Source organism: Schistocerca nitens, chromosome 3, assembly GCF_023898315.1.
Source record: "Schistocerca nitens isolate TAMUIC-IGC-003100 chromosome 3, iqSchNite1.1, whole genome shotgun sequence".
Classification (NCBI taxonomy): domain Eukaryota; kingdom Metazoa; phylum Arthropoda; class Insecta; order Orthoptera; family Acrididae; genus Schistocerca; species Schistocerca nitens.
The window spans coordinates 976,520,718-976,546,331 of NC_064616.1; the positions used below are offsets into that span (position 1 = coordinate 976,520,718).

A 25,614-nucleotide genomic window follows, 5' to 3' on the forward strand; every position below is an offset into this window, starting at 1 on the left:
CATCATCAGAAAATACGGGAAATCAGAGGTCGCACGGAAAGATACAGGTGTTCGGTATTTCCCCGCGCTGTTCGAGAGTGGAATGGTAAAGAATTATTGCGAAGGTGGTTCGATGAACACTCTGCAAGTAACTTAAGTGTGATTTATAGAGTATCGAAGTGGATGTAGATGTAGAAGCCTCGAATGGCTCTGTGGCCAAGGAACGAATTTCTGACGTCCAGGATTTGAACGATTGGTAGAACGTTCCGACCGTACTTTACACAGCCTTGGTGATAATGCGGAAAAATAGTGTCATATACCTGTGTCACTTTGAAGTGTTGTGCAGCATTCGGTAAAATTTATTTAGCCTGCCATGATAAAGGTTAACTAATGGCTTATGGTCCGAGTGCAAGTGATGAGAATCATAAAATTGAACGGCTTTTAAGTAATAATGCTTATACCACTTTGGAAAAACTTCGATCATATTAGAACTGGGTTGTGATGTGTTGTTGCTCTGAAATGACATACTCGGAAAACGTCATGGTAGCGAATACACACACTCAAAACTCTCGTCGGTATAGTAAAACACGTGTAACCGTGAATGAAAATCGTATTTGTAAATATTCTCGAGAACATAAGGGGACTTGATGGGAGGCATTTGTATAATATTTACAGAGAGCGAAAACGTGTTGAAAGCATTAAAAAATAGGAGTCATGACTATCACGATGAGGTGTAATTCATAGAGGAGGGCGATATATTACTATTTTTGTTTGCAGACACTACTACTGCAACATGCAGGTTCTCAGTGAATGGGCTAAAATCCTCACCAATACATCGAATATTCGAACCCCTACATGGCTCAGGCGATGATACAGATACACAGTCGTTGCTCCTGCGTAGGCAGATTTGTTCATTCCATGTTGTCATTATGCCAACGACCTTGCCGCAGTGGTAACACCGGTTCCCGTCAGATCACCGAAGTAAAGCGCTGCCGGGCTGACCATCCAACTGCCGAGCGTTGTTGGCAAGCGGGGTGCTCTCAGCCCTTGTGAGGCGAACTGAGGAGCTATTTGATTGAGAAGTAGTGGCTCCGGTCTCGGAAACTGATACACGGCCGGGAGAGCGCTGTGCTGACCACATGCCCCTCCATATCCGCATCCAGTGACGCCTATGGGCTGTGGATGACACGGCGGCCAGTCGGTACCGTTAGCCCTTCATGGCCTGTTCGGGAGTAGTTTAGTTTTCTTATGTTGTCAGTATCCCTTGCATTATCTTGCCGACTAAGCTGTAACTCCTACACGCCATATTTGGTTGGCTTGCTGAGTGCAGAAAAACAGAAAATACTCGCACGATTTTTTTTCAAAAAAGACTTCTGATCCATAGTATAACTGGTCTGAAACATGTTACGAAATAAGTACTGAATATATGTGATAGGGAGATAAGTCTATGACTAAAGTATACCACAGAGGTGGTGAATGTGGTACGTGCCGTGATGAGTCAGTTTAAATGATTGCTGTTCACTGTTTTCGTAGAGAGCCGAGAACCAAGTGAGGACAGCATATTGCTGGGCAGACCTGACCTTGCGTATAAGTTGGCTGTCAGTGTGTTGAAACGTAGCCAGCTTGGGCATGTTTTGAGAATTCACAAGCGTTTTTCGCAGTTGCAGCACTTTTTTGCGGTCCGCCGTGTCAATGGTACTGGATAGGATGACTTTAGTGGCGATAAGTGTTAGGCATTATGTTCGAAAATAAAATTGGTCGTATGATGAGGCATATAACGCGCAGGCGCCCTTGAGCGTAGGTGTGAGGTTGTTTTGAGAGATACACTATCTTGTTGTGAAGGACATGTTATTGTGTGTCTTGGGATTGGTGAAATTTGTTCAGCTACGCAAACTCCATGACTGCTGCCAAGGCACAAGATGTTTAGCTGTGAAGTCGTAAGGCTTGTGGGCGGACGCTAGGTGACGTCTATCACGTATCCCTATAGTAACTACTGAAAACAACTTGAACAGCATTACCGTACTCAGCCGAGCGGTTGTCATTTGTGCATACGAAATTGCCTTAAGGATGAGCGTGGAACTTTTCTTCTATAATTGAAAAGTGCCAAGTTAGCGAAACTTTTTTGGCAGGGTTCAAATGGTTCAAATGGCTCTGAGCACTATGGGACTCAACTGCCGAGGTCATCAGTCCCCTAGAACTTAGAACTACTTAAACCTAACTAACCTAAGGACATCACAAACATCCATGCCCGAGGCAGGATTCGAACCTGCGACCGTAGCGAGGTTTTTGGCAGGGCTCGAACACTTGAGGTGTGTGTGTAATGTGATGCGAGACTACAAAAACAACTACGATCAACTTCTGCTATTTCAAAAGCGTACTCATGACATAAAAAAAGAAACTGGTAAGTGTGTCAGAAATGCATAAGTATGTAGATTGCTGTACTTTTGTGTGTTGCAACTGTTGGTGAATAATTTCAGTGATTTTCATTGGCGTGATGCTGAAATTGATTCTAGAATATGCTATGAAAGGAACAGGGCTGGTTTAGCAAACTGCTCAGTAAGTGGTGAAAAATTGAAAAAATGTAAAAATTCCATAGTTGTGGATCCAGCATGTGAGGTCAGAAATAATGATACACTTGGGTAAAACACGCAGTGTGTGACATAGAGATAGCAATGCTCTGACAATGGCGCTATGAGATGAGACGGATTGAGTTGCCAATGATATAGAATTAGGCGGAGGTAGAGACGGTTGTGGTGCAGCTGAAGATTGATTGCGTACTACAAGTACAGCATACATAAAGCGAAAAGAAACACAGACACACGCTGAAATAAGTCTTGAAATAAGCGATTAAGCTAAAAATGGAAATGAAGAAGAGTTGCCGTACTTCTGCAACGAAATTTGAACAGTAATGAGACACTTGAGTAATACCCACAAAATAAGCAAGAAATCGTAGCTTCTGGGCCTCAGACCTGTTGGGTATAAGTAATGTGGTATGAAAATGTGATTTGATACATCTGTGTAATACTTGCAAAATAAAAATCGCAAAAAGTGTAAACTGAACGAAAGTCGTGAACAATGCTGTCATTCGGCCTCAAAACATACACTCCTGGAAATTGAAATAAGAACACCGTGAATTCATTGTCCCAGGAAGGGGAAACTTTATTGACACATTCCTGGGGTCATATACATCACATGATCACACTGACAGAACCACAGGCACATAGACACAGGCAACAGAGCATGCACAATGTCGGCACTAGTACAGTGTATATCCACCTTTCGCAGCAATGCAGGCTGCTATTCTCGCATGGAGACGATCGTAGAGATGGTGGATGTAGTCCTGTGGAACGGCTTGCCATGCCATTTCCACCTGGCGCCTCAGTTGGACCAGCGTTCGTGCTGGACGTGCAGACCGCGTGAGACGACGCTTCATCCAGTCCCAAACATGCTCAATGGGGGACAGATCCGGAGATCTTGCTGGCCAGGGTAGTTGACTTACACCTTCTAGAGCACGTTGGGTGGCACGGGATACATGCGGACGTGCATTGTCCTGTTGGAACAGCAAGTTCCCTTGCCGGTCTAGGAATGGTAGAACGATGGGTTAGATGACGGTTTGGATGTACCGTGCACTATTCAGTGTCCCCTCGACGATCACCAGTGGTGTACGGCCAGTGTAGGAGATCGCTCCCCACACCATGATGCCGGGTGTTGGCCCTGTGTGCCTCGGTCGTATGCAGTCCTGATTGTGGCGCTCACCTGCACGGCGCCAAACACGCATACGACCATCATTGGCACCAAGGCAGAAGCGACTCTCATCGCTGAAGACGACACGTCTCCATTCGTCCCTCCATTCACGCCTGTCGCGACACCACTGGAGGCGGGCTGCACGATGTTGGGGCGTGAGCGGAAGACGGCCTAACGGTGTGCGGGACCGTAGCCCAGCTTCATGGAGACGGTTGCGAATGGTCCTCGCCGATACCCCAGGAGCAACAGTGTCCCTAATTTGCTGGGAAGTGGCGGTGCGGTCCCCTACGGCACTGCGTAGGATCCTACGGTCTTGGCGTGCATCCGTGCGTCGCTGCGGTCCGGTCCCAGGTCGACGGGCACGTGCACCTTCCGCCGACCACTGGCGACAACATCGATGTACTGTGGAGACCTCACGCCCCACGTGTTGAGCAATTCGGCGGTACGTCCACCCGGCCTCCCGCATGCCCACTATACGCCCTCGCTCAAAGTCCGTCAACTGCACATACGGTTCACGTCCACGCTGTCGCGGCATGCTACCAGTGTTAAAGACTGCGATGGAGCTCCGTATGCCACGGCAAACTGGCTGACACTGACGGCGGCGGTGCACAAATGCTGCGCAGCTAGCGCCATTCGACGGCCAACACCGCGGTTCCTGGTGTGTCCGCTGTGCCGTGCGTGTGATCATTGCTTGTACAGCCCTCTCGCAGTGTCCGGAGCAAGTATGGTGGGTCTGACACACCGGTGTCAATGTGTTCTTTTTTCCATTTCCAGGAGTGTAGAATTCTCGGGTGTAAGCCTATGCAAGAGGATCTGACGCTCAGATGAGACATGAGTGAGAGACAGAGTGGATCATAGCGTTCTTTTTTTCGCCTTTCTAACACAAGTTACGTGAGTTATTTGAATTTTACTTCTATTTTAACTTGACATGTGCTTTCTCGTCTTTTTCGTTTAAAGTTGAATTTCCGGCCGGTTTTACACGGGCCATGTACGTATTTCTACCATCGCGGATTTTAACATAAAAGAAATGGGCTGCTTTCAATTTCTTGTACTACTTCGAACAGTTTCATCAGAAGCGGTGGGAGGGGAGGGGGATTATAAGAGAAGGGGTATCAGACCAGAAGAGTCATCGGGGTGATAACTTAACACCTAACATTGGACCAGAATTCTCCTTAGATAACTTCTTAGATTTAATTACGCCATGTAGACAACGTGTCCGTTATTCCACACTGTGTGGTCCAGTACATACTCGTCTATTCATACGCCCTCCTTCTTTCAGCCAGTTCCACATTCGCATCATTGTCAGTGCAGAATGCACTGCGCTTATCAACATGTCAGGATAGGAAACAGCAATTTGCAGACCCTGATATTATGCTCCGTTCGGATTGACTCCCCCCATGAACCATGGACCTTGCCGTTGGTGGGGAGGCTTGCGTGCCACAGCGATACAGATAGCCGTACCGCAGGCGCAACCACAACGGAGGGGTGTCTGTTGAGAGGCCAGACAAACGTGTGTTTCCTGTAGAGGGGCAGCAGCCTTTTCAGTAGTTGCAAGGGCAACAGTCTGGATGGTTGACTGATCTGGCCTTATAACACTAACCAAAACGGCCTTGCTGTGCTGATACTGCGAACGGCTGAAAGCAAGGGGAAACTACAGCTGTAATTTTTCCCTAGGGCATGCAGCTTTACTGTATGGTTAAATGATGATGGCGTCCTCTTGGGTAAAATATTCCGGAGGTAAAGTAGTCCCTCATTCGGGTCTCCGGGCGGGGACTACTCAGGAGGAGGTGGTTATCAGGAGAAAGAAAACTGGCGTTCTACGGGTCGGAGCGTGGAATGTCAGATACCTTAATCGGGCAGGTAGGTTACAAAATTTAAAAAGGGAAATGGATGGGTTAAAGTTGGATATAGTGGGAATTAGTGAAGTTGGGTGGCAGGAGGAACAAGACTTCTGGTCAGGTGAATACAGGGTTATAAATACAAAATCAAATCGGAGTAATGCAGGAGTAGGTTTAATAATGAATAAAAAAATAGGAATGCGGGTAAACTACTACAAACAGCATAGTGAACGCATTATTGTGGCCAAGATAGATACGAAATCCACGCCTAGCACAGTAGTACAAGTTTATACGCCGACTAGCTCCGCAGATGACGAAGAAATTGATGAAATGTATGACGAGATAAAAGAAATTATTCAGATAGTGAAGGGAGACGAAATTTCAATTGTCATGGGTGACTGGAATTCGATCGTAGGAAAAGGAAGAGAAGGAAACGTAGTAGGTGATTTGGAATGGGGGTAAGGAATGAAAGGGGAAGTGTACATACCATCCTGGTATTTACCTAGTGGGATGTGGGAAACCGCCTAAAAAACACATCCAGACTGCCTGGCAGACAGATCCCTCACCACTAATCCGCTAGGCGGATTCGATTCAGGGATGCCGGCACCGTAGCTCAGCGTGTTCGGTTAGAGAATTAACTGCCCTCTGTAACAAAAAAAACTGAGTGAATGGATCGACTATGAACTTAAACAAGCGTCTTAGGACGTCCGCTCCGAACAAATACAATGACCAATAACGAATAAAATGAGATTAAAACAAAAAATTAAGTGCTGGCATACCTCCCGGTCCCGGAATTGGTCGTGATAGCTCGCATGACTACCTGGACGATTATTCCGTGATGATGTTACAAAATTTCACGAATGAGGGAGAAGAATAAATGTATCAATCTGAAGTCTCAGGGACCCTCGTCTGGAAATGACTGAGTCGAAAGTTATAAGCTAAAAACGTTTTGATATCTCTGACTGTGGAATAAATGTACTAGTACTGTTGTTGCTAAGACGGTATTTTTAGGGAATCCTGGCGAGCATTGGTTGTTCGTCAATGGACGTGGTTCCAACATGATGGAGTTCCATCTCACCTCGGACTGAGAGTTCATGAACACCTGTATCACACATTCCCTGAAAAGTGGATAGGCAGAGGAGGTTCTGTTTCGTGGTCAGCAAGTGTAGATTATCTCATCCCAATCGATTTCTTCTTGGGGGTGGGGGGGGGGGGGGAGCATGTAAAAATCTTGTGTATGAGACTGAAGAGGATCACCTGGCAACAAATCTCGCTGCCTGCGACACTGTCGAAATGACACCAGGGCTTTTAGAATGGGTATAACAATAGTTTGTGCTCTGATGCCACGAAGTCGGGGGATGGCATTTTGAACAATTGTCGTAAATATAGCTGTTTGTGAAACTTGTGCAGATTAACTGTATTCGTGATTACTGAACCATAGGCTTAGGATTACCTGCGCCTTTATTAGTCCACGAACAGGGGAAATTAGCAGAGTACTGGGGAGTATTCAGTGGGAATTCCGTTCGTAATGATCAGGGTCGGTTTGAGCACTGTGCGACGCTAAAGTGGAACTCGAGTGGCTTTTCGCTGATAACTTTCGACTCGGTCGTTCCCGGGCCAGGATCACATACCCGAAATTGATACATTTGCCCTTCTTCATCGTCCCTGAAAGTTCGTAATATCATCTTGCAATCACCCTGTACGATTTTAATGTTTCCACTTTGTTTCATGGCCCTTTACGGGCTTAAGTCGGTATACCACTCGTATTTCTGGTCGCAGAAATGGGGGCGTTGCTGGTGCAAATTCTCTTCTATCTTAATCAAATGTTGCCTACGCGTACTTCTAATCTGGACTGGAGAAAAGGATCGGTTACTTACGGACGTCCACGTGACGAGCATGCCGCGCAGAGAGCTGTCGCCTATTTCCGCGGCGTAGACGGTGGCTGGGATGCTGGCCATGCCGGAAGAGATGCCGGTGAAGATGCGGCCGGCGTAGAGCTGCGCGAGGAAGGAGGGCCCGTCGGGCGCCGTGGCGACGAGCAGCCAGCCCAGCAGCCCCGGCACGTTGATCAGCAGCAGCGTCGCCTTGCGCCCGAACCTGTCCAGCAGCGGACCCGACGCCAGGCAGCCGAACGGAGTCGCGATCGCCGCCAGGCTCGCTGCCGACACAAACGTGCTGGATAGCTACTCTAGTGCCACTAAAACTGCGGCTTCACAAGGAACGCATCAGCCCAGCAGCCTCGGCACGTTGATCAGCAGCAGCGTCGCCTTGCGCCCGAACCTGTCCAGCAGCGGGCCCGACGCCAGGCAGCCGAACGGAGTCGCGATCGCCGCCAGGCTCGCTGCCGACACAAACGTGCTGGATAGCTACTCTAGTGCCACTAAAACTGCGGCTTCACAAGGAACGCATACTGCAGAAGTGCGTTAGGGCGGTAATACGGTGACATTGTTCTTAAACCACACGATCCAGCACGAGCTCCAATAGCGACTCAAATATGCAAAACAAAAAAGAAGAAAATGGTTCAAATGGCTCTGAGCACTATGGGACTTAAACGTCTGAGGTCATCAGTCCCCTAGAACTTAGAACTACTTAAACCTAGCTAACCTAAGGACATCACACACATCCATGCCCGAGGCAGGATTCGAACCTCCGACCGTAGCTGTCACGCGGTTGCAGACCGAAGCGCCTAGAACCGCTCGGCCACACCGGCCGGCCTCAAATTCGCAGTCAGTGGAGATTGGAAACCCTTTAAACCCTCCAACACCTTGCCCTGGGTCTACTCTTCTCAGTCATTCTGTGTTGCTTTAAATCTCCACGTCTCCGCTAATATCTCAATTCCTCAATATTTTCCCAGTTCCTTTTTCAGTAGCTCAATCTGCAGTTTCGTCTATGACATTTATCTTACCATCTGTAATCATTGTTACCAAAACACCAAAATATCTCCGATTAACCCTCGAGCCTAAACGAACGTGGGAACTCACTAATGGAGTGTCTAGCAGAAAGCCAAGTGCGACTGAAATTACAAACTAGCTTTTCTCACCGAGAAATACTGTAAAAATCTGATCTCATCCACACTAATTTCTGCAATGCCACCAGTGTTTAAGCCGGCCTGGGTGGCCGAGCGGTTCTAGGCGCTACAGTCTGGAACGGTCGCAGGTTCGAATCCTGCCTCGGGCATAGATGTGTGTGCTGTCCTTAAGTTAGTTAGGTTTAAGTAGTTCTAAGTTCTAGGGGACTGATGACCTTAGAAGTTTAGTCCCATAGTGCTCAGAGCCATTTGAACCAACCAGTGTTTAAGCACCTCCCTGAACTCTATAATCTCTTTGTACCCTAGAATATCATTTTCTTCATTATGATTTATGCATCTACTTGTCTCCCTCAGCATACATGTCGTACTAACTTAACAAAATCGCTTCTTCCATCCAGTTAACAAAACACTTTCGATTATACAACTCCCACTGTAAATTCAGCACCCAAAACTTTTTCAACGTCCATATCAACTTATGGTCTGCATATTGCACGAAGCAATCCTTAGAATTCTCTTACAGTGCAATTTTCTCGCAACGTCCACATATTTTTCACTAGTTTCGCACTTTATAAGTATTCTACGAGTGTCAAGAGGTTTCTACTCGCATTTGACTCCTATCGTTGCACTTCTTAGAATTTTTGATACTTCAGTTACTTTGCCAGTTTTGGCTATTTTTCCAATTTCTTACATGTTTTAACATTTCCTAAGTATTACGTTAACGTTTCATAGCTTGTCTATTAAGGAGAAGACCCCAAAAAACGGCTGAATTTTCATTTTCCGCTATTTTAGTGTTCTTTCGTCAGAGTTTGAATAACGACACCGTTTTCTCATGTACACACGAGTAGCAGTTTGTCAAGTTATCAACTCTGAGACCATAGTTTAATTTTCTGCTCATTATCTACGTACTGAATGGCTACGAACTGAAACATGGTTATATGTATCAAGCACCGAAGATGACTCGAGGAATTAGGGGACACTTCCTAATACCATCAGAGAAATTGAGTACACATATACTACTGGCCATTAAAATTGCAACACCACTAAGATGACGTGCTACAGACGCTAAATTTAACCGACAGGAAGAACATGCTGTGATATGCAAATGATTAGCTTTCCAGAGCATTCACACATGGTTGGCGCCGGTGGCGACACCTACGACGTGCTGACATGACGAAAGTTTCCAACCAATTTCTCATACACAACCAGCAGTTGACCGGCGTTGCCTGGTGAAACGTTGTTGTGATGCTTCGTGTAAGGAGGAGAAATGCGTACCATCATGTTTCCGATTTTGATAAAGGTCGGCTTGTAGACTATCGCGATTGCGGTTTATCGTATCGCGACAATGCTGCTCGTGTCGATCGAGATACAATGACCATTAGCAGAATATGGAATCGGTGGGTTCAGGAGGGTAATACGGAACGCCGTGCTGGATCCCAACGGCCTCGTATCACTAGCAGTCGAGATGACAGGCATCTTATCCACATGGCTGTAACGGATCGTGCAGCCACGTCTCGATCCCTGAGTCAACAGATGGGGACGTTTGCAAGACAACAACCATCTGCACGAACAGTTCGACGACGTTTGCAGCAGCATGGACCATCAACTCGGAGACCATGGCTGCGGTTACTCTTGACGGGGCATCACAGACAGGAGTGCCTGCGATGGTGTACTCAACGACGAACCTGGGTGCACGAATGGCAAAACGTCATTTTATCGGATGAATCCAGGTTCTGTTTACAGCATCACGATGGTCGCATCCGTGTTTGGCAACATCGCGGTGAACGCACATTGGAAGCGTGTATTCGTCATCGCTATACTGACGAATCACCCGGCGTGATGGTATGGGGTGCCATTGGTTACACGTCTCAGTCACCTCTTGTTCGCATTGACGGCACTTTGAAGAGTGGACGTTACATTTCAGATGTGTTACGACCCGTGGCTCTACCCTTCATTCGATTCCTGCGAAACCCTACAGTTCAGCAGGATAATGCACGACCGAATGTTGCAGGTCCTGTACAGGCCGTTCTGGATACAGAAAATGTTCGACTGCTGCCCTGGCCATCACATTCTCCAGATCTCTCACCAATTGAAAACGTCTGGTCAATGGTGGCCGAGCAACTGGCTCGTCACAATACACCAGTCACTACTCCTGATAAACTGCGGTATCGTGTTGAAGCTGCATGGTTAGCTGTACCTGTACACGCCATCCAAGCTCTGTTTGACTCAATGCCCAGGCGCATCAAGGCCGTTATTCCGGCCAGAGGTGGTTGTTCTGGCTACTGATTTCTCAGGATCTATGCACCCAAATTGCGTGAAAATGTAATCACATGTCAGTTCTAGTATAATATATTTGTCCAATGAATACCCGTTTATCATGTGCATTTCTTCTTGGTGTAGCAATTTTAATGCGCAGCAGTGTATTTTAGTGCTTCAGAAATTATACAGAGTTTCATTCATCATTAGTCTGTGTTAACTTTTTTATATAATATAAAGTTTCGACACTAAGATTAACATTATAAAAAATGTCTCATAGATACAATGTTATTCACTAAAAATCTGCATTAATTTTTATACAAATCCTGTTGTGAAAACTGGGATGGGCTCTCTCAAAAAACTTCATATATCACATCAAAACTTACACAAGAATTATTAGCTGATAGAGCTTTACAAAACCATAACAAAAAAATCATTCAGTTCTCTCTATCTCTCCCCACCCCCTCTCCTCTCTCTCTCTCTCTCTCTCTCTCTCTCTCTCTCTCTCTCTCACACACACACACACACACACACACATACCTGCGCACGAACTTTCGTTCCTACTCACACACACTTATACACAAACGCACACACATGCTATAAGCCCACACATACACGCATATACTCTACTACTTAGTAAGAATGAAGCGAATAGTGTGACCAAGCAGCTATTGTTTACCATCAGGAGAAAGTCCTATTTTGGACGGTATTACGGTAAACACCACATGCGGCTTACACTAGGTAAAGTGTCTCCTCCACGCCGCCAGGTCTGGGCGTCTTGTCAAGGTTCGCGCGGCTCCCCCTCCCCCCGTCGGAGGTTCGAGTCCTCCCTCGGCCATGGATGTGTGTGTTGTCCATAGTGTAAGTTAAAGTTAGTTTAAGTAGTGTGTAGGCTTAGGGACCGATGACCTAGCAGTTTGGTCCCATAAGACCTTACCACAAATTTCCAATTTTGCCTCCTCCACCACGCAAGCACTCGATGCGACCTCCAAAAACAATAGATCTTGTGGCAACATGTTGCAGGTCTTTAGTCCGTCTCAACTTCATGAAGTACGCGAGCATGTTAGAGTTCAGGCCTACAAATTCTACAGTCTGGAATCCATTGGACAACGATTTCAAGTTTTGTGTTTCCAGGTAACATGTAATACAGGTGATCAGGCGCATGTCCAGACGTCTCAGATGGTTCGGGCTGGCACTTCAATGTATATCGATTATAATTTTACTCATCCAGTAGATGAAGCAGTTTGTATCTACACTATCTGATCAAAAGTATCTGGACACTCCTAAATCAAGTCCAAGTAGACGTAATGTACTGATGTACAGAAACTGTCGTGCATTGTAGCAGGGGATTGTAAAAAATCGCACTAAGCCAGCGGAAGGAATGACTCGTGAATTTCAGAGTGCTACCAGCATCCCAACCAGCACAATGATTGTGCGGAGGGAGTTAAAACGAAAGAGGTGCAATGGTCGAGCAGCCCCTCATCAGGCCCCATCTGTGAGGCAACGTTTTGTTAACAACAGCAGTCTTCAAATGAACTGGCCTGCCCAGGGTTACGAACTGAACGCAATGGAACAGCACCGGGATGAGTTCAAATCTCGGTTCTGTTTTAGATTCCAACGTCCAACATCACTACCTTGTGTCCTCGGAGTCTTTCGCGACGGCATACATGTATGAAACGTTCTCGGTTTTCCAGCTGCGTCAATTCGAATAAAATCCTCGAGTTTTCGATGGCAATCTCCACCATCGTCGTCAGGAGTTCACTGACTGCCGGGCTGCTACGGTTTCTCGCTTATATAGGCATGACGACATCATCAGCAGCCAATCAGATCGACCCAACGTGGCAGCTAGCGGAGCTATTGCCCGTGGCAGCACCGGTGGCGTCAGGTGGCGCCAGGGGCAGGCGCCACGTTGAAACTGCCGCTCCCGCGTCGCGCATCTGTCTCTGCTTTCTTTCGATGTCCAGCGCCCGTCCCCATGCCCTGCTGAGTGTATATCCCTGGTCTCTGTTGAAATTGTTGTTTAAACTAAACTCTGCCTCTTCCTTTATAACGGAGTCCCAATATGTAGACGCATGAGCCAACACTTTTGTATTTTCGAACTGTATTTTATGTCCGTTTTCTAGGCAATGCTCCGCTATGGCCGACCTGTCAAGCTCCCTTTGTTTTATATGGCGCTTGTGCTCAGTAAAACGCTCCGCAATCGTGCGAATTGTTTGTCCAATATACATGCTGCCACATTCACAGGGTACATCATACACACCAGACACTCGAAGATGCAATGTCGTCTTTAATAGGGCACAACATATCTCGTATCTTGGGGGCGGGCCGGAACACTGGTCTTAGCCCATGTTTCTGTAGCAGACGTCCTAACTTAGCGCTAATTACTCCACAGTATGGCAGGAATACAGTACGTTTGGCCTCTTCTACTGATTCACCAGGTGTCTTTCGTCGGCGGCCCTTGAAAGCGTTAACGATGTCTCTTTTGCTCTATCCATTTTCCCCGAAAACACGTTTTAAGTTCTGTAATTCAGACTGTACGTGACCGTCGTCAGAGATAATGTTGGCTCTATGAACCAACGTGTTCAGGACAGCTTTCTTGTGTACAGGGTGGTGGAAACTATTGGCGTTCAAGTTCCGATCAGTGTGTGTTGGTTTCCGGTACACTGAATGACCTAGCTGGCCTCCTGCCTTCCGCTCAACCAAAACATCCAAGAATGGTAGCTTGCTGTGCTCCATCTCGACAGAAAAATTTAATATTGGGATGGACACCATTCATATGATTGACGAACTGCTGTAGTGTATCTTTCCAACCAAGAACTGGACGACAGCTCTATACCAGCGCTGAGTAAAGGCCTTTACTTTTCTCCAGCTCCACGACGTTTGCCAATATTGGCTATAATTAGTGGAATAGAGCAGTGCATTAGGAATCTTTCGCACGATGCAGCTGAGGACGTCAGGCTAACTACCAGCCATATCCTGGCGAAAGCGAAGCCACCAAAATCTAATATTAGCCAGGAGGAACGACGTTTCTTACGGTTATTACGTGAGAATGAAGACTTGGTTGTCTTGCCAGCCGACAAAGGGAATGCCGCCGTGGCTCTGAACTCTGCAGACTACCACCTGAAGATGCTACATTTATTAAAAGATGCTACATTTATTAAAAGACGCCACGTACCGCAAGCTTAGTTGTGATCCCATACAGGCCATTGTCAGAAAGACAGGGATGCTATTGAAGGATACTGGCTTACCAGATGAAGTGGTGAAGAAATTAACGCCTCGTGCCGCGAGACCTCCCAGGCTTTATGGATTACCAAAGATACATAAGTAAACTGTTCCTCTGAGGTCCACTGTTAGTGCAATCAGTTCGCCCTCCTACAGACTTGCTAAACATCTGGTAGGATTATTAGCACAAAAATTGGGACATTGTGAACACCATGTTGTCAACTCGAAGAAATTTGTTGAGACACTCAAGAGAATGAAGATAGGCCCAAGCGACATAATGGTTAGCCGGGACGTTGTGTCACTTTTTAAGAGGATGCCTATACAAGATATGCTGGATCATTTGGCCCAACATTTTCTATCTGGAATCATTAAGTTGTTCCGTCACGTCCTAACGAGAACGTACTTTTTGTACTGCTATTAACATTATGAGATGACGGACGGCACAGCCATGCGATCACCACTGTCTCCAGCAGTCGCAAATTTCTTCATGGAGCACTTCGAGGAGCGGGCTCTGCAAACTGCGACATTACGGCCGTCTCGCTTTCTACGATACGTTGATGACACCTTCCTGATATGGCCTCATGGTGAAGATACACTACAGCAGTTCGTCGATCATATGAATGGTGTCCACCCCAACATTAAATTTACTGTCGAGATGGAGAAGCACGGCAAGCTACCATTCTTGGATGTTTTGGTTGAGCGGAAGACAGGAGGTCAGCTTGGTCATTCAGTGTACCGGAAACCAACGTACACTGATCGGAACTTGAACGCTAATAGTTTCCACCGCCCTGTACACAAGAAAGCTGTCCTGAACACGTTGGTTCATAGAGCCAACATTATCTCTGACGACGGCCACGTACAGTCTGAATTGCAGAACTTAAAACGTGTTTTCGGGGAAAATGGATAGAGCAAAAGAGACATCGTTAACGCTTTCAAGGGCCGCCGACGAAAGACACCTGGTGAATCAGTAGAAGAGGCCAAACGTACTGTATTCCTGCCATACTGTGGAGCAACTAGCAGTAGGTTAGGACGTCTGCTGCAGAAACATGGGCTAAGACCAGTGTTCCGACCCGCCCCCAAGATACGAGATATGTTGTGCCCTATTAAAGACGACATTGCATCTTCGAGTGTCTGGTGTGTATGGTGTACCCTGTGAATGTTGCAGCATGTATATTAGACAAACAATTCGCACGATTGCGGAGCGTTGTACTGGGCACAAGCGCCATATAAAACAAAGGGAGCTTGACAGGTCGATCATAGCGGAGCTATGCCTAGAAAACGGGCATAAAATACGGTTCGAAAATAATAAAGTGTTGGCTCATGCGTCTACATATTGGGACTCCGTTATAAAGGAAGAGGCCGAGATTAGTTTAAACAACAATTACAACAGAGACCAGGGATATACACTCAGCAGGGCATGGGGACGGGCGTTGGACATCGAAAGAAAGCAGAGACAGATGCGCGACGCGGGAGCGGCAGTTTCAACGTGGCGCCTGCCCCTGGCGCCACCTGACGTCACCGGTGCTGCCACGGGCAATAGCTCCGCTAGCTGCCACATTGGGTCGATCTGATTGGCTGCTGATGATGTCGTCATGCCTATATAAGCGAGAAACCGTAGCAGCCCGGCAGTCAGTGAACTCCTGACGACGATGCTGGAGATTGCCATCGAAAGCTCGAGGATTTTATTAGAATTGACGTGGCTGGAAAACCGAGAACGTTTTATTCATTACTACCTTCTTTGATTTCAGTGTTTGAGAACGAATGTGCTGTCAGTCGTCCGCAGACATTTGGAGACCTCATTGAAAGTGTACCCAGCAGCGTTAAGTCATCATGAAGGCGAACGATGGACACACACTATATTGATTCGCACTAATAATTGACAGATACTGTTGATTAGATAGTATATGTAAAGTAACTTTGGTTATTCATAACAAATCTATGGAAACTTATTGTGAAATGGGTATGTATAAATTTGAAATTTGCGGTAATGTCTTATGGGACCAAACTGCTGAGGTCATCGGTCCCTAAGCTTACACACTACTTAATCTAACTTACGCTAAGGACAACACACACACCCACGTCTGACGGAGGTTCAAACTGGCTCTGAGCACTATGGGACTTAACTGCTGATGTCATCAGTCCCGTAGAACCTAGAACTACTTAAACCTAACTAACCTAAGGACATCAGACACATCCATGCCCGAGGCAGGATTCGAACCTGCGACCGTAGCGGTCGCGCGGTTCCAGACTGGCCAGACTGGATCACTGTGACCGGCTCCGAGGGAGGACTCGAACCTCCGACGGGGTGGGGGGGGGGGGGGGCGGCGCTCCGCGTAAACCGTAACAAGGCGCCCTAGACCATTCGGCTACTCCGCGCGGCTGGTATGTATAGATTTTGGCGAAAGATATTATGCAAAGCCAGTATAAATGATGTTCTTGTATTGTGGCTGAATCCTTGACTTCTCCAGAGGTATAAATTCAGCATGACAAATAGTAACTCATTTAAGGTTAAACTTAGCGATCAATGTTAGTGCCCTCCAAAGTTCCTCCCCATACTGGCCAATTAATGTCTAAGTTTTTTAATATTCTCTATATGTTTTCGAAAAGTAGCTTGTCTCATTGTCTGTCAAACAAATTTTTCAAAAATTCCACACCGTGTAGAGTCTTCTCCCTATTCTTAGACTATTATAACTCTGTGGTAAATTCTAAACTGCTCAATTCTTAAATCGAAACAGTGTTGGAGACTCTGGACTCCTTTACTTCTTTCATATAACGTCAAAAATTTGGGAGGAGAACTGTTTCTCAAACACTGATGCTCTGAAAATAACGATAAAACGTGTGGTTTTCGTACAGCCAATTGGATTATGTCCAGTCTGTCTACAAAAAGTTTACTATTTCCGAGTTATGAGGAACGCTCGCTACATTTGTGCCATTGATTTCTTAATGAGTTAGTCATTGTGTCTCCTCAATAGGTAGAGACTGTCACCTAGCAAACTCATGTAAGTTACTAAGCTGAGATTAGCAGATGTAACTATCTTTGGTGATTGGTTTATGCGATCCCATCATCAGTCGGCAGTGCTGCTTTACGTGTCTCTGAATGCATTGGTGGCACCTCGAATCTCTCGCTCAAAGAATAACAGTATGTCAGCATCAGTTCCACCTATACAATGCATCCCACGCCAACACAGACGCCATGAAATAGTGGCCAGGTTTCAGGTTGTACGTTGGCTGACAAACATTCCGGAATTGTTTCATATATCTGCAGGTAAGCGGACATTTGTGTCCGTGGATAGTCTTATGGATGTACCTAAATTTGAGATGTTAGATTCCCGCCACACTTATTGCGCATGTTTATATTTCACGTTTCTTATGTAATCGCCCGCAAGTTTACTGGACAGCAAAGAGATATCGGGCAATGTGGTTTCATAGAGTTTCTCTCACAAATGCAGATATTAAAATGGGGGAGCACCTTCACGTGAAACTACACTCCTGGAAATGGAAAAAAGAACACATTGACACCGGTGTGTCAGACACACCATACTTGCTCCGGACACTGCGAGAGGGCTGTACAAGCAATGATCACACGCACGGCACAGCGGACACACCAGGAACCGCGGTGTTGGCCGTCGAATGGCGCTAGCTGCGCAGCATTTGTGCACCGCCGCCGTCAGTGTCAGCCAGTTTGCCGTGGCATACGGAGCTCCATCGCAGTCTTTAACACTGGTAGCATGCCGCGACAGCGTGGACGTGAACCGTATGTGCAGTTGACGGACTTTGAGCGAGGGCGTATAGTGGGCATGCGGGAGGCCGGGTGGACGTACCGCCGAATTGCTCAACACGTGGGGCGTGAGGTCTCCACAGTACATCGATGTTGTCGCCAGTGGTCGGCGGAAGGTGCACGTGCCCGTCGACCTGGGACCGGACCGCAGCGACGCACGGATGCACGCCAAGACTGTAGGATCCTACGCAGTGCCGTAGGGGACTGCACCGCCACTTCCCAGCAAATTAGGGACACTGTTGCTCCTGGGGTATCGGCGAGGACCATTCGCAACCGTCTCCATGAAGCTGGGCTACGGTCCCGCACACCGTTAGGCCGTCTTCCGCTCACGCCCCAACATCGTGCAGCCCGCCTCCAGTGGTGTCGCGACAGGCGTGAATGGAGGGACGAATGGAGACGTGTCGTCTTCATCGATGAGAGTCGCTTCTGCCTTGGTGCCAATGATGGTCGTATGCGTGTTTGGCGCCGTGCAGGTGAGCGCCACAATCAGGACTGCATACGACCGAGGCACACAGGGCCAACACCCGGCATCATGGTGTGGGGAGCGATCTCCTACACTGACCGTACACCACTGGTGATCGTCGAGGGGACACTGAATAGTGCACGGTACATCCAAACCGTCATCGAACCCATCGTTCTACCATTCCTAGACCGGCAAGGGAACTTGCTGTTCCAACAGGACAATGCACGTCCGCATGTATCCCGTGCCACCCAACGTGCTCTAGAAGGTGTAAGTCAACTACCCTGGCCAGCAAGATCTCCGGATCTGTCCCCCATTGAGCATGTTTGGGACTGGATGAAGCGTCGTCTCACGCGGTCTGCACGTCCAGCACGAACGCTGGTCCAACTGAGGCGCCAGGTGGAAATGGCATGGCAAGCCGTTCCACAGGACTACATCCAGCATCTCTACTATCGTCTCCATGGGAGAATAGCAGCCTGCATTGCTGCGAAAGGTGGATATACCCTGTACTAGTGCCGACATTGTGCATGCTCTGTTGCCTGTGTCTATGTACCTGTGGTTCTGTCAGTGTGATCATGTGATGTATCTGACCCCAGGAATGTGTCAATAAAGTTTCCCCTTCCTGGGACAATGAATTCACGGTGTTCTTATTTCAATTTCCAGGAGTGTAGTTGAATCTTGCTTAACTGAGAAATGAAAGCCGGTCGCGGTGGCCTAGACTAGAGGTTCTAAGCGCTTCAGTCCGGAACCGCGCGACTGCTGCGGTCGCAGGTTCGAATACTGCCTCGGGCATGGATGTGTGTGATGTCCTTAGGTTAGTTAGGTTTAAGTAGTTCTAAGTTCTAGGGGACTGATGACCTCAGATGTTAAGTCCCGTAGTGCTCAGAGTCATTTGAACCATTTTTGAGAAATGAAGCCCGAGAGAAATGCATGTCTCGTTGACATAAACTCAGAGTAAATTTTTGAAGCGACGTTTATACAGATTTATAATGACTTTGGAACTGCAGTATAACGGTCGTGTCAGCACTTGAAAACGAAATGTATCTCTCAGTGCTTATAGACAGGACACTAATTGTTGTGTTTCGTTCGTCTACAATTCTTCATGCATTGAGTTATGAAGCGGCCGTTGCATTTATTAACATTGTAGAGAAATACTGATATATATGATGGGAAATTATAAGTTGGGTTGTGATCTGCGCGTGAAGCTTCACGAAATTTACCACTTAGGTGGCTTTGATTGTGTGATTTTTTATCTGCAGTGTTAAATGACTGCTCACAAGTGTGATATAAGTTAGAAATCTGAAACCTCAATTCGTCCTCCAGTGTTAGACCAGAAGAGCAGCCTTTACGCAAATGATATTAACATTTTCTGCAGGTTTTTTAATCTTAGAGATTGATGATGCTATCTGTCATACGAACTGAAATACTTGCTGCTGGAATGAAATGAGCTGGCGATGTGATACGCTAAATATCAATCGATGAGGATGATATGTTAAATGGCTCCATAGCAAGACACAGGAATTCAAAGTCGACCTAACCTATTAACGGCACCCTTCCTTGTGCACACTTGACAACACAAAAAATGGCCAGAGCCGAAATTTATACTAGCCGCTAATTTATGCAGGGGCCTATCACGATGGAGAGTCTACAGAACTGTTTATAAAAGTAGCTGGGAATGCTCTTATAGAGTTTTGATTACAGATTCTTGTCTACCTGTGAGTGTTGTGTTGCCAGATTGTCATTATTTGACATCCATTTACAGTAAAAAAAAATGTACACAGTGAAAGTTTGTACACAGTGAAAGTTTGTTGTATCGTAGTTATGCAAGGAATAGCTCTGTGTGCCGGCCGAAGTGGCCGTGCGGTTAAAGGCGCTGCAGTCTGGAACCGCAAGACCGCTACGGTCGCAGGTTCGAATCCTGCCTCGGGCATGGATGTTTGTGATGTCCTTAGGTTAGTTAGGTTTAACTAGTTCTAAGTTCTAGGGGACTAATGACCTCAGCAGTTGAGTCCCATAATGCTCAGAGCCATTTGAACCATTTTTGAATAGCTCTGTGAAGTCAAATAAACAAACTTTTGTTTCATTGTGCCGTTTTCTTTGCCTTGTATGTTATCCTGCGTTCTACATTGGTACATTTGTGAAAGATGCATTACGTCTTCAGTCTAGCAGAAAATCGAAGGGCCCCAAACTTAAGCAATTCCCTCAAGTAGAATAAAACTAGAAGGAAGCAGGAAGAAGCAGGTAGCGTGTTACCTATCCATGACTCCTGTTCCTCAGTGATGGGAGGGTTTCCGATCCCTTGCTTCATGACGGGCAGTGCAACTGCTGAGAATCCGAGACTCATGGCTGGCGCCAGGCAAGCGAAGTTGGCCACGAGTCCGGCCCCCACCTGCAACACATTAAGTGAGGTCGCATCAGAACACAGGACGCTTTAGAACACACCATTATACGACAGCAGCATTAAACTTTTGTCGAAATTCATTCAGAACGAATGTTGCTGTCGTATAAGAATAGTTAATCGATTAACCAACAGAAAGGCTTTAAATTTGACTTAAAATGGGAAAAAAAGTTTAGCGAGTGAAAGCGGCAGATCTTCATTTGATGCATTAGTTTAGTGAGAAAATTCTCAAACTTAAAATTATAAGGCGTGCTTCAAAATGACACGGAAATAGGGATGTAGACGGAGCAGGCAGACAAATCTTACGACATATTCGTTTCGCTATATCAACTGCTTTTTATATCATAAAAATGGCTTCTGTTACATTGTACAGATAAGCAGACTGCTAGTGCACTGCTTCAGATGGCGAGATTATCCTGAAATATAAAGCACAATAAAAAGACAATTGAACCATACATACAATGTTGATCGTCATAGAGCTGTAAGGCAAGGTGTTTTCTTTCTTAATGAAGATATTTTTACGGAGCTCCAAATGTAAAAGACATTGAACTCATGCTTGGCAGGAGTGAAGTCCATATCTCCACCTGGCTATCATGATTTATGTTTCCTGTGGTTTGTGTGCTTCCACTGAGGCTGTTTCTGTCCATATCATCATTCTGATATCGCGATAGTGGGATGATTCGCGCACATATGCGTTGATGTTTGCTCTCTTCAGATGCAAGGGATTTGTTTGTTATGTGGGGCACTAAATCGTGTCTCGTCAGAGAACAAAACAAGGAAATTCAGTGTACCTACGTGCACGATGATTTGCAGCGCATTTCCTTCGGAAACTACGGTGGCGTGTTTCATACAAGGGAATACATTAGTCACGAAGACGACTGAGGAAACTGTGAAGTTAATCTGTGTCCCATTTCTGTTTGCAAGGCTCTCTTTAGCTGAGATGTATACTGGAGCCCTCTGTGATATCCCGCGAGTGTTACACGACTGTGGGAAATTTATGATTTCATCTTCATTAAAAGGATATACGCTGGATGTGAATGCACTTTAAACTTTATTTTTACAATTAATACGCATAAACTGAACACTTGTATAAACTCAACAGCACAACGCAAACATAGAACCAAACTCGACTATCAAAGAACAAAGATAACACACACCTTTAGAAAAGCACCTTAAATTTTAATGCTCAAATCCCCTTATTTTATGTTCTGAGGGACGAAGCTTGGAAAAACAAATGTTCTTCGATTTGAATCGAGTCACTTCGCATTACGTGGATGAGGTCTGTGAGAAAAACCAGGAGCCCCTGAGCGTGCGGAGAGCGACGAGAGATGTGCCTACCAGCCCGCGAAAAAATGACGCGTGGATTTGCAAGAGGGGAAGGAGGAGGGGCTGAGACTGACCGAGGCACTTGTGGCACCCTCGGGATCGCTTCAGTATCTCAATGTGCGTTTACATTTAGGACGGAGGTCGTGTCCGAACGGCGTAAGACCTTAAAAGGGCCCCTATATAACGGGAAGAGCGGAGGCTTGACAGCCTGTCCCTCAGCCAAACAGAAGTGTATGTACGTAAATCTTTGTGACAGGAAAATATTTTTTGTGCCGTGACGCACAGGGTTCTGAGACGAAAGACACTGCATATGCCATTGCAGCTCATGTAAGAAGAGTTCAAAGTCTCTCATATGAAGGTCAGGAAGAGGGACAGGGGAAAAGAAATTAACGAGGGACCTTCTGCATCTTTCCGTATACAAGTTGGGCCGTAGAGCACTTGATATCCTCTTTTACAGCTGTGCGAAGGGCTAGGTGGCGTCAGACCAAGAAACAGAATAGCGCGTCAGGGCCGCCTTCAAAGTACAGTGTAGGCGCTCTGCCGTCCCGACTGGTGGGATACGAAAGTGACTACATCAGCACAGGCGCATCATCTCGCCAAACAAAAGGCACTCAAATTGCCTACCTCTGTCAGCAGTAATAATCTGAGGGATGCAAAATCGTGAAAACAAAGCCTGGGTGACGATGGGAGCAGATATATCTGCGACCGGAACAGCCTCAGGCTACCTTGTGCCTTGTAAATTGGTTCAAATGGCTCTGAGCACTATGGGACTTAACATCTGTGGTCATCAGTCCCCTAGAACTTAGAACTACTTAAACCTAACTAACCTAAGGACATCACACACATCCATCCATGCCCGAGGCAGGATTCGAACCTGCGACCGTAGCGGCCGCGCGGCTCCGGACTGAGCGCCTAGAACCGCAAGACCACCGCGGCCGGCGTGCCTTGTGAATCTATTTATTATTGTCACTAGGTTGTGGAAGCTACGAGGGGGCGGGGGGGGGGGGGAGGGAACCTGCAGTATCCAAGTATGTGTGAAAATCTCCCTGAAGGGGAGGTGAAAGGAGAGATAGGAACAGAAACATGGCGAGAAAATTTTTGAAGATTGACATCTGTGACAATACGTCGCCCACTGCCGACAATCCCTTAGCAGCCCGGTCCAAACGACCGTATTAACCACTAATTTAGCGCTAGTTTTAATGCCCGAGTGAGACAAGTTGTGAATAATGTCAAAAATAGGGCGACCCATTTAACGTTTTTGCAAGACGTGTCACACCATACCTGTCAGCGAGAACGTTGCACAGGAAGGAGTTCAAGAGGAAAATCACTTGATGATAAATCCTGCTGACATTGAAGAAGCAAGACCGTAGCGGTCACGCGGTTCCAGACTGAAGCGCCTAGAACCGGACAGCCACACCGGCCGGCAGAAATACAATCGACGACGACGTTTTCCTGGACGGAGATGTATCGGATGTCAACTGTAAACTGTGCCTGCCGACAATGACGCGGAACAACACAGACATAGAACCAAACTCGACTATCAAAGAACAAAGGTAACATACACTTTTACAAAAGATTCTTAAACTTTAATGCTCACGCTGTTTCCATTTGTGTCAGTCTTACTATTTGACGCTGCCTCACGACAATGTGGACAATCATTGTACACCTCTTGCCTGGTCCATGTCTGCAGGAAACAGTATTGTGTTTCTTGGTCTGCTATGATGAAAAACACTTTGTTTTTTACATCTAAACTTAACTGCAGCGCTATTTCGCCAGCATAAATGTTTTCACTTTCTATTCCTCACATTTCACTAAATTTTTACGAGAAGTGTTTCCCCATTCAGTATGCCACTTGACTGGTCTCGATTTATTTGGTTGCTAGTGTGATGCTCATATTACACAAACAATGCAGCTGCACGGTCCATTGTTATTGTACAGGGTAACAATTCTTAAACTAGGTTAGGTTAGGTTAGGTTAGGTTACGCCGTGCACACACTATATTTAACATGTAAACGTCTCTACAGGTATTAGGATTTAGGTCCTGACATGTTCGACATGCCTTGCCATCATTGGCGACAATGTGCTGTAGACGAATTGCGAAATTCCGTGTGACCCGCTGAAGCATCGGAACATCGATGCAGTCGATGACCTCCTGAGTGGCTGTTTTCGATGGGGTCAAGCTCCGTCTTGCATTAATCACATCTTGTCGAAATCAGGGTCACTTTGGGTAATGCGAATGAAACCATCTTTCAAAACCTTCAGGTACTGTTCGGTAGGCACGGTGCCATCAAGGAATATCGCAGCGATTATTCTGTGGATGGACACTGCACAGCCGGCCGGGGTGGCCGAGCGGTTCTAAGCGCTACAGTCTGGAACCGCGCGACAGCTACGGTCGCAGGTTCGAATCCTTCCTCGGCTATGGATGTGTGTGATGGCCTTAGGTTAGTTAGGTATAAGTAGTTCTAAGTTCTAGGGGACTGATGATCTCAGAAGTTAAGTCCAATGGTGCTCAGAGCCATTTTTTGACATTGCACACCAACAGTCATCCGTTGAAGGTGAAGAGACTTCTGAATCGCGAAATGTGGATCCTCAGTCCCCCAAGTGACCCAATTTTGCTTGCTGATGAATCCATCCAAATGAAAGTGGGCTTCATCGCTAAAATAAACCATAATGCACATACTAAATCCAATCATGCCCCACGACCAGCCTTGTAGTTTGAATGTCCTAACGCAAACCGTTCGGAATTTAAGACATTTTATTTCGTGTAGTTCAGTACGTGTCACAGTGTAAATTTACATAAGCTGTGGCGTAGGTACAACAAGCAAGAGTTTTGCATGAAGGTGAACCCACAAAATCGATCTTATGTTGACTTACATATAACTTACATATGACTTGATTTACATACAACTTCCTTGCCCGAAAGCGAACCTACGGTCGTGAAACACTTCGGGATTATACAAAAGCGTTTCCTACCTCCAGTTGTGGCTGACCAGCCTCTGCCTTGCCAGGTGTTCGACATGCCAGAAATTCCAACAAATAATGTTGTTGCGACGTTGCTCAGTAGTTACTGGTTTCGAAATGTTTACCGGTACCGAACCTGAGTGGTACTCTTCTTGTCAATCATGGATTTTTTGATGGGACGGCCTTGTTCCTCTTCCTGTAGTAATAGTTAGTAGTTGGAGTCGAACGTGTCCAAGAGATAACATTCTCTCCAGGGCGTTTAAGGAATTTTGATGGATCCCCTAATTGTATTGACCTACGCACATAAACTGCTGTCATTCAGGAAACACTAACAGCAGTTTATGTTTCTCCACCTCCAGTACAGACATCCTCCTGGAAAGTAAGGGTAGTTCTCCCGCGCAGGGTTTTGGATGAGATGGGACTATCGAGTCACCTTTGCGTACCTGCTGAAGCAGTTGTGAGGTAACGGGCGAGTTGTGGCCGAGCTTGGGGCCTCTCGACGGGTCTCGGCCCGGCAGCCACCACGTGGTGCTGAACGTTAGCTTAGCAACCGCGTGATGCCGCTCAAAGGCCGGTCCATCGAGCACGTGGCTGGGAATTCCTCGGTGGTGCTGTGCGCCGGGAGAT

General features: G+C 46.6%; 1 protein-coding gene across 1 annotated transcript in view; it reads right to left on the reverse strand.

Annotated features, from left to right (window-relative positions):
- Positions 1 to 25,614, reverse strand: part of LOC126249510 (facilitated trehalose transporter Tret1-like) — a 353,193-nt gene that overhangs the window by 49,861 nt on the left and 277,718 nt on the right. Inside the window, exons 3-4 of the mRNA XM_049951161.1 lie at positions 20,556 to 20,691; positions 7,439 to 7,719 (exon numbers count right to left, since the gene is read on the reverse strand). Coding sequence (XP_049807118.1) covers positions 7,439 to 7,719; positions 20,556 to 20,691 — 417 coding nt within the window. The remainder of the gene's footprint in view (positions 1 to 7,438; positions 7,720 to 20,555; positions 20,692 to 25,614) is intronic.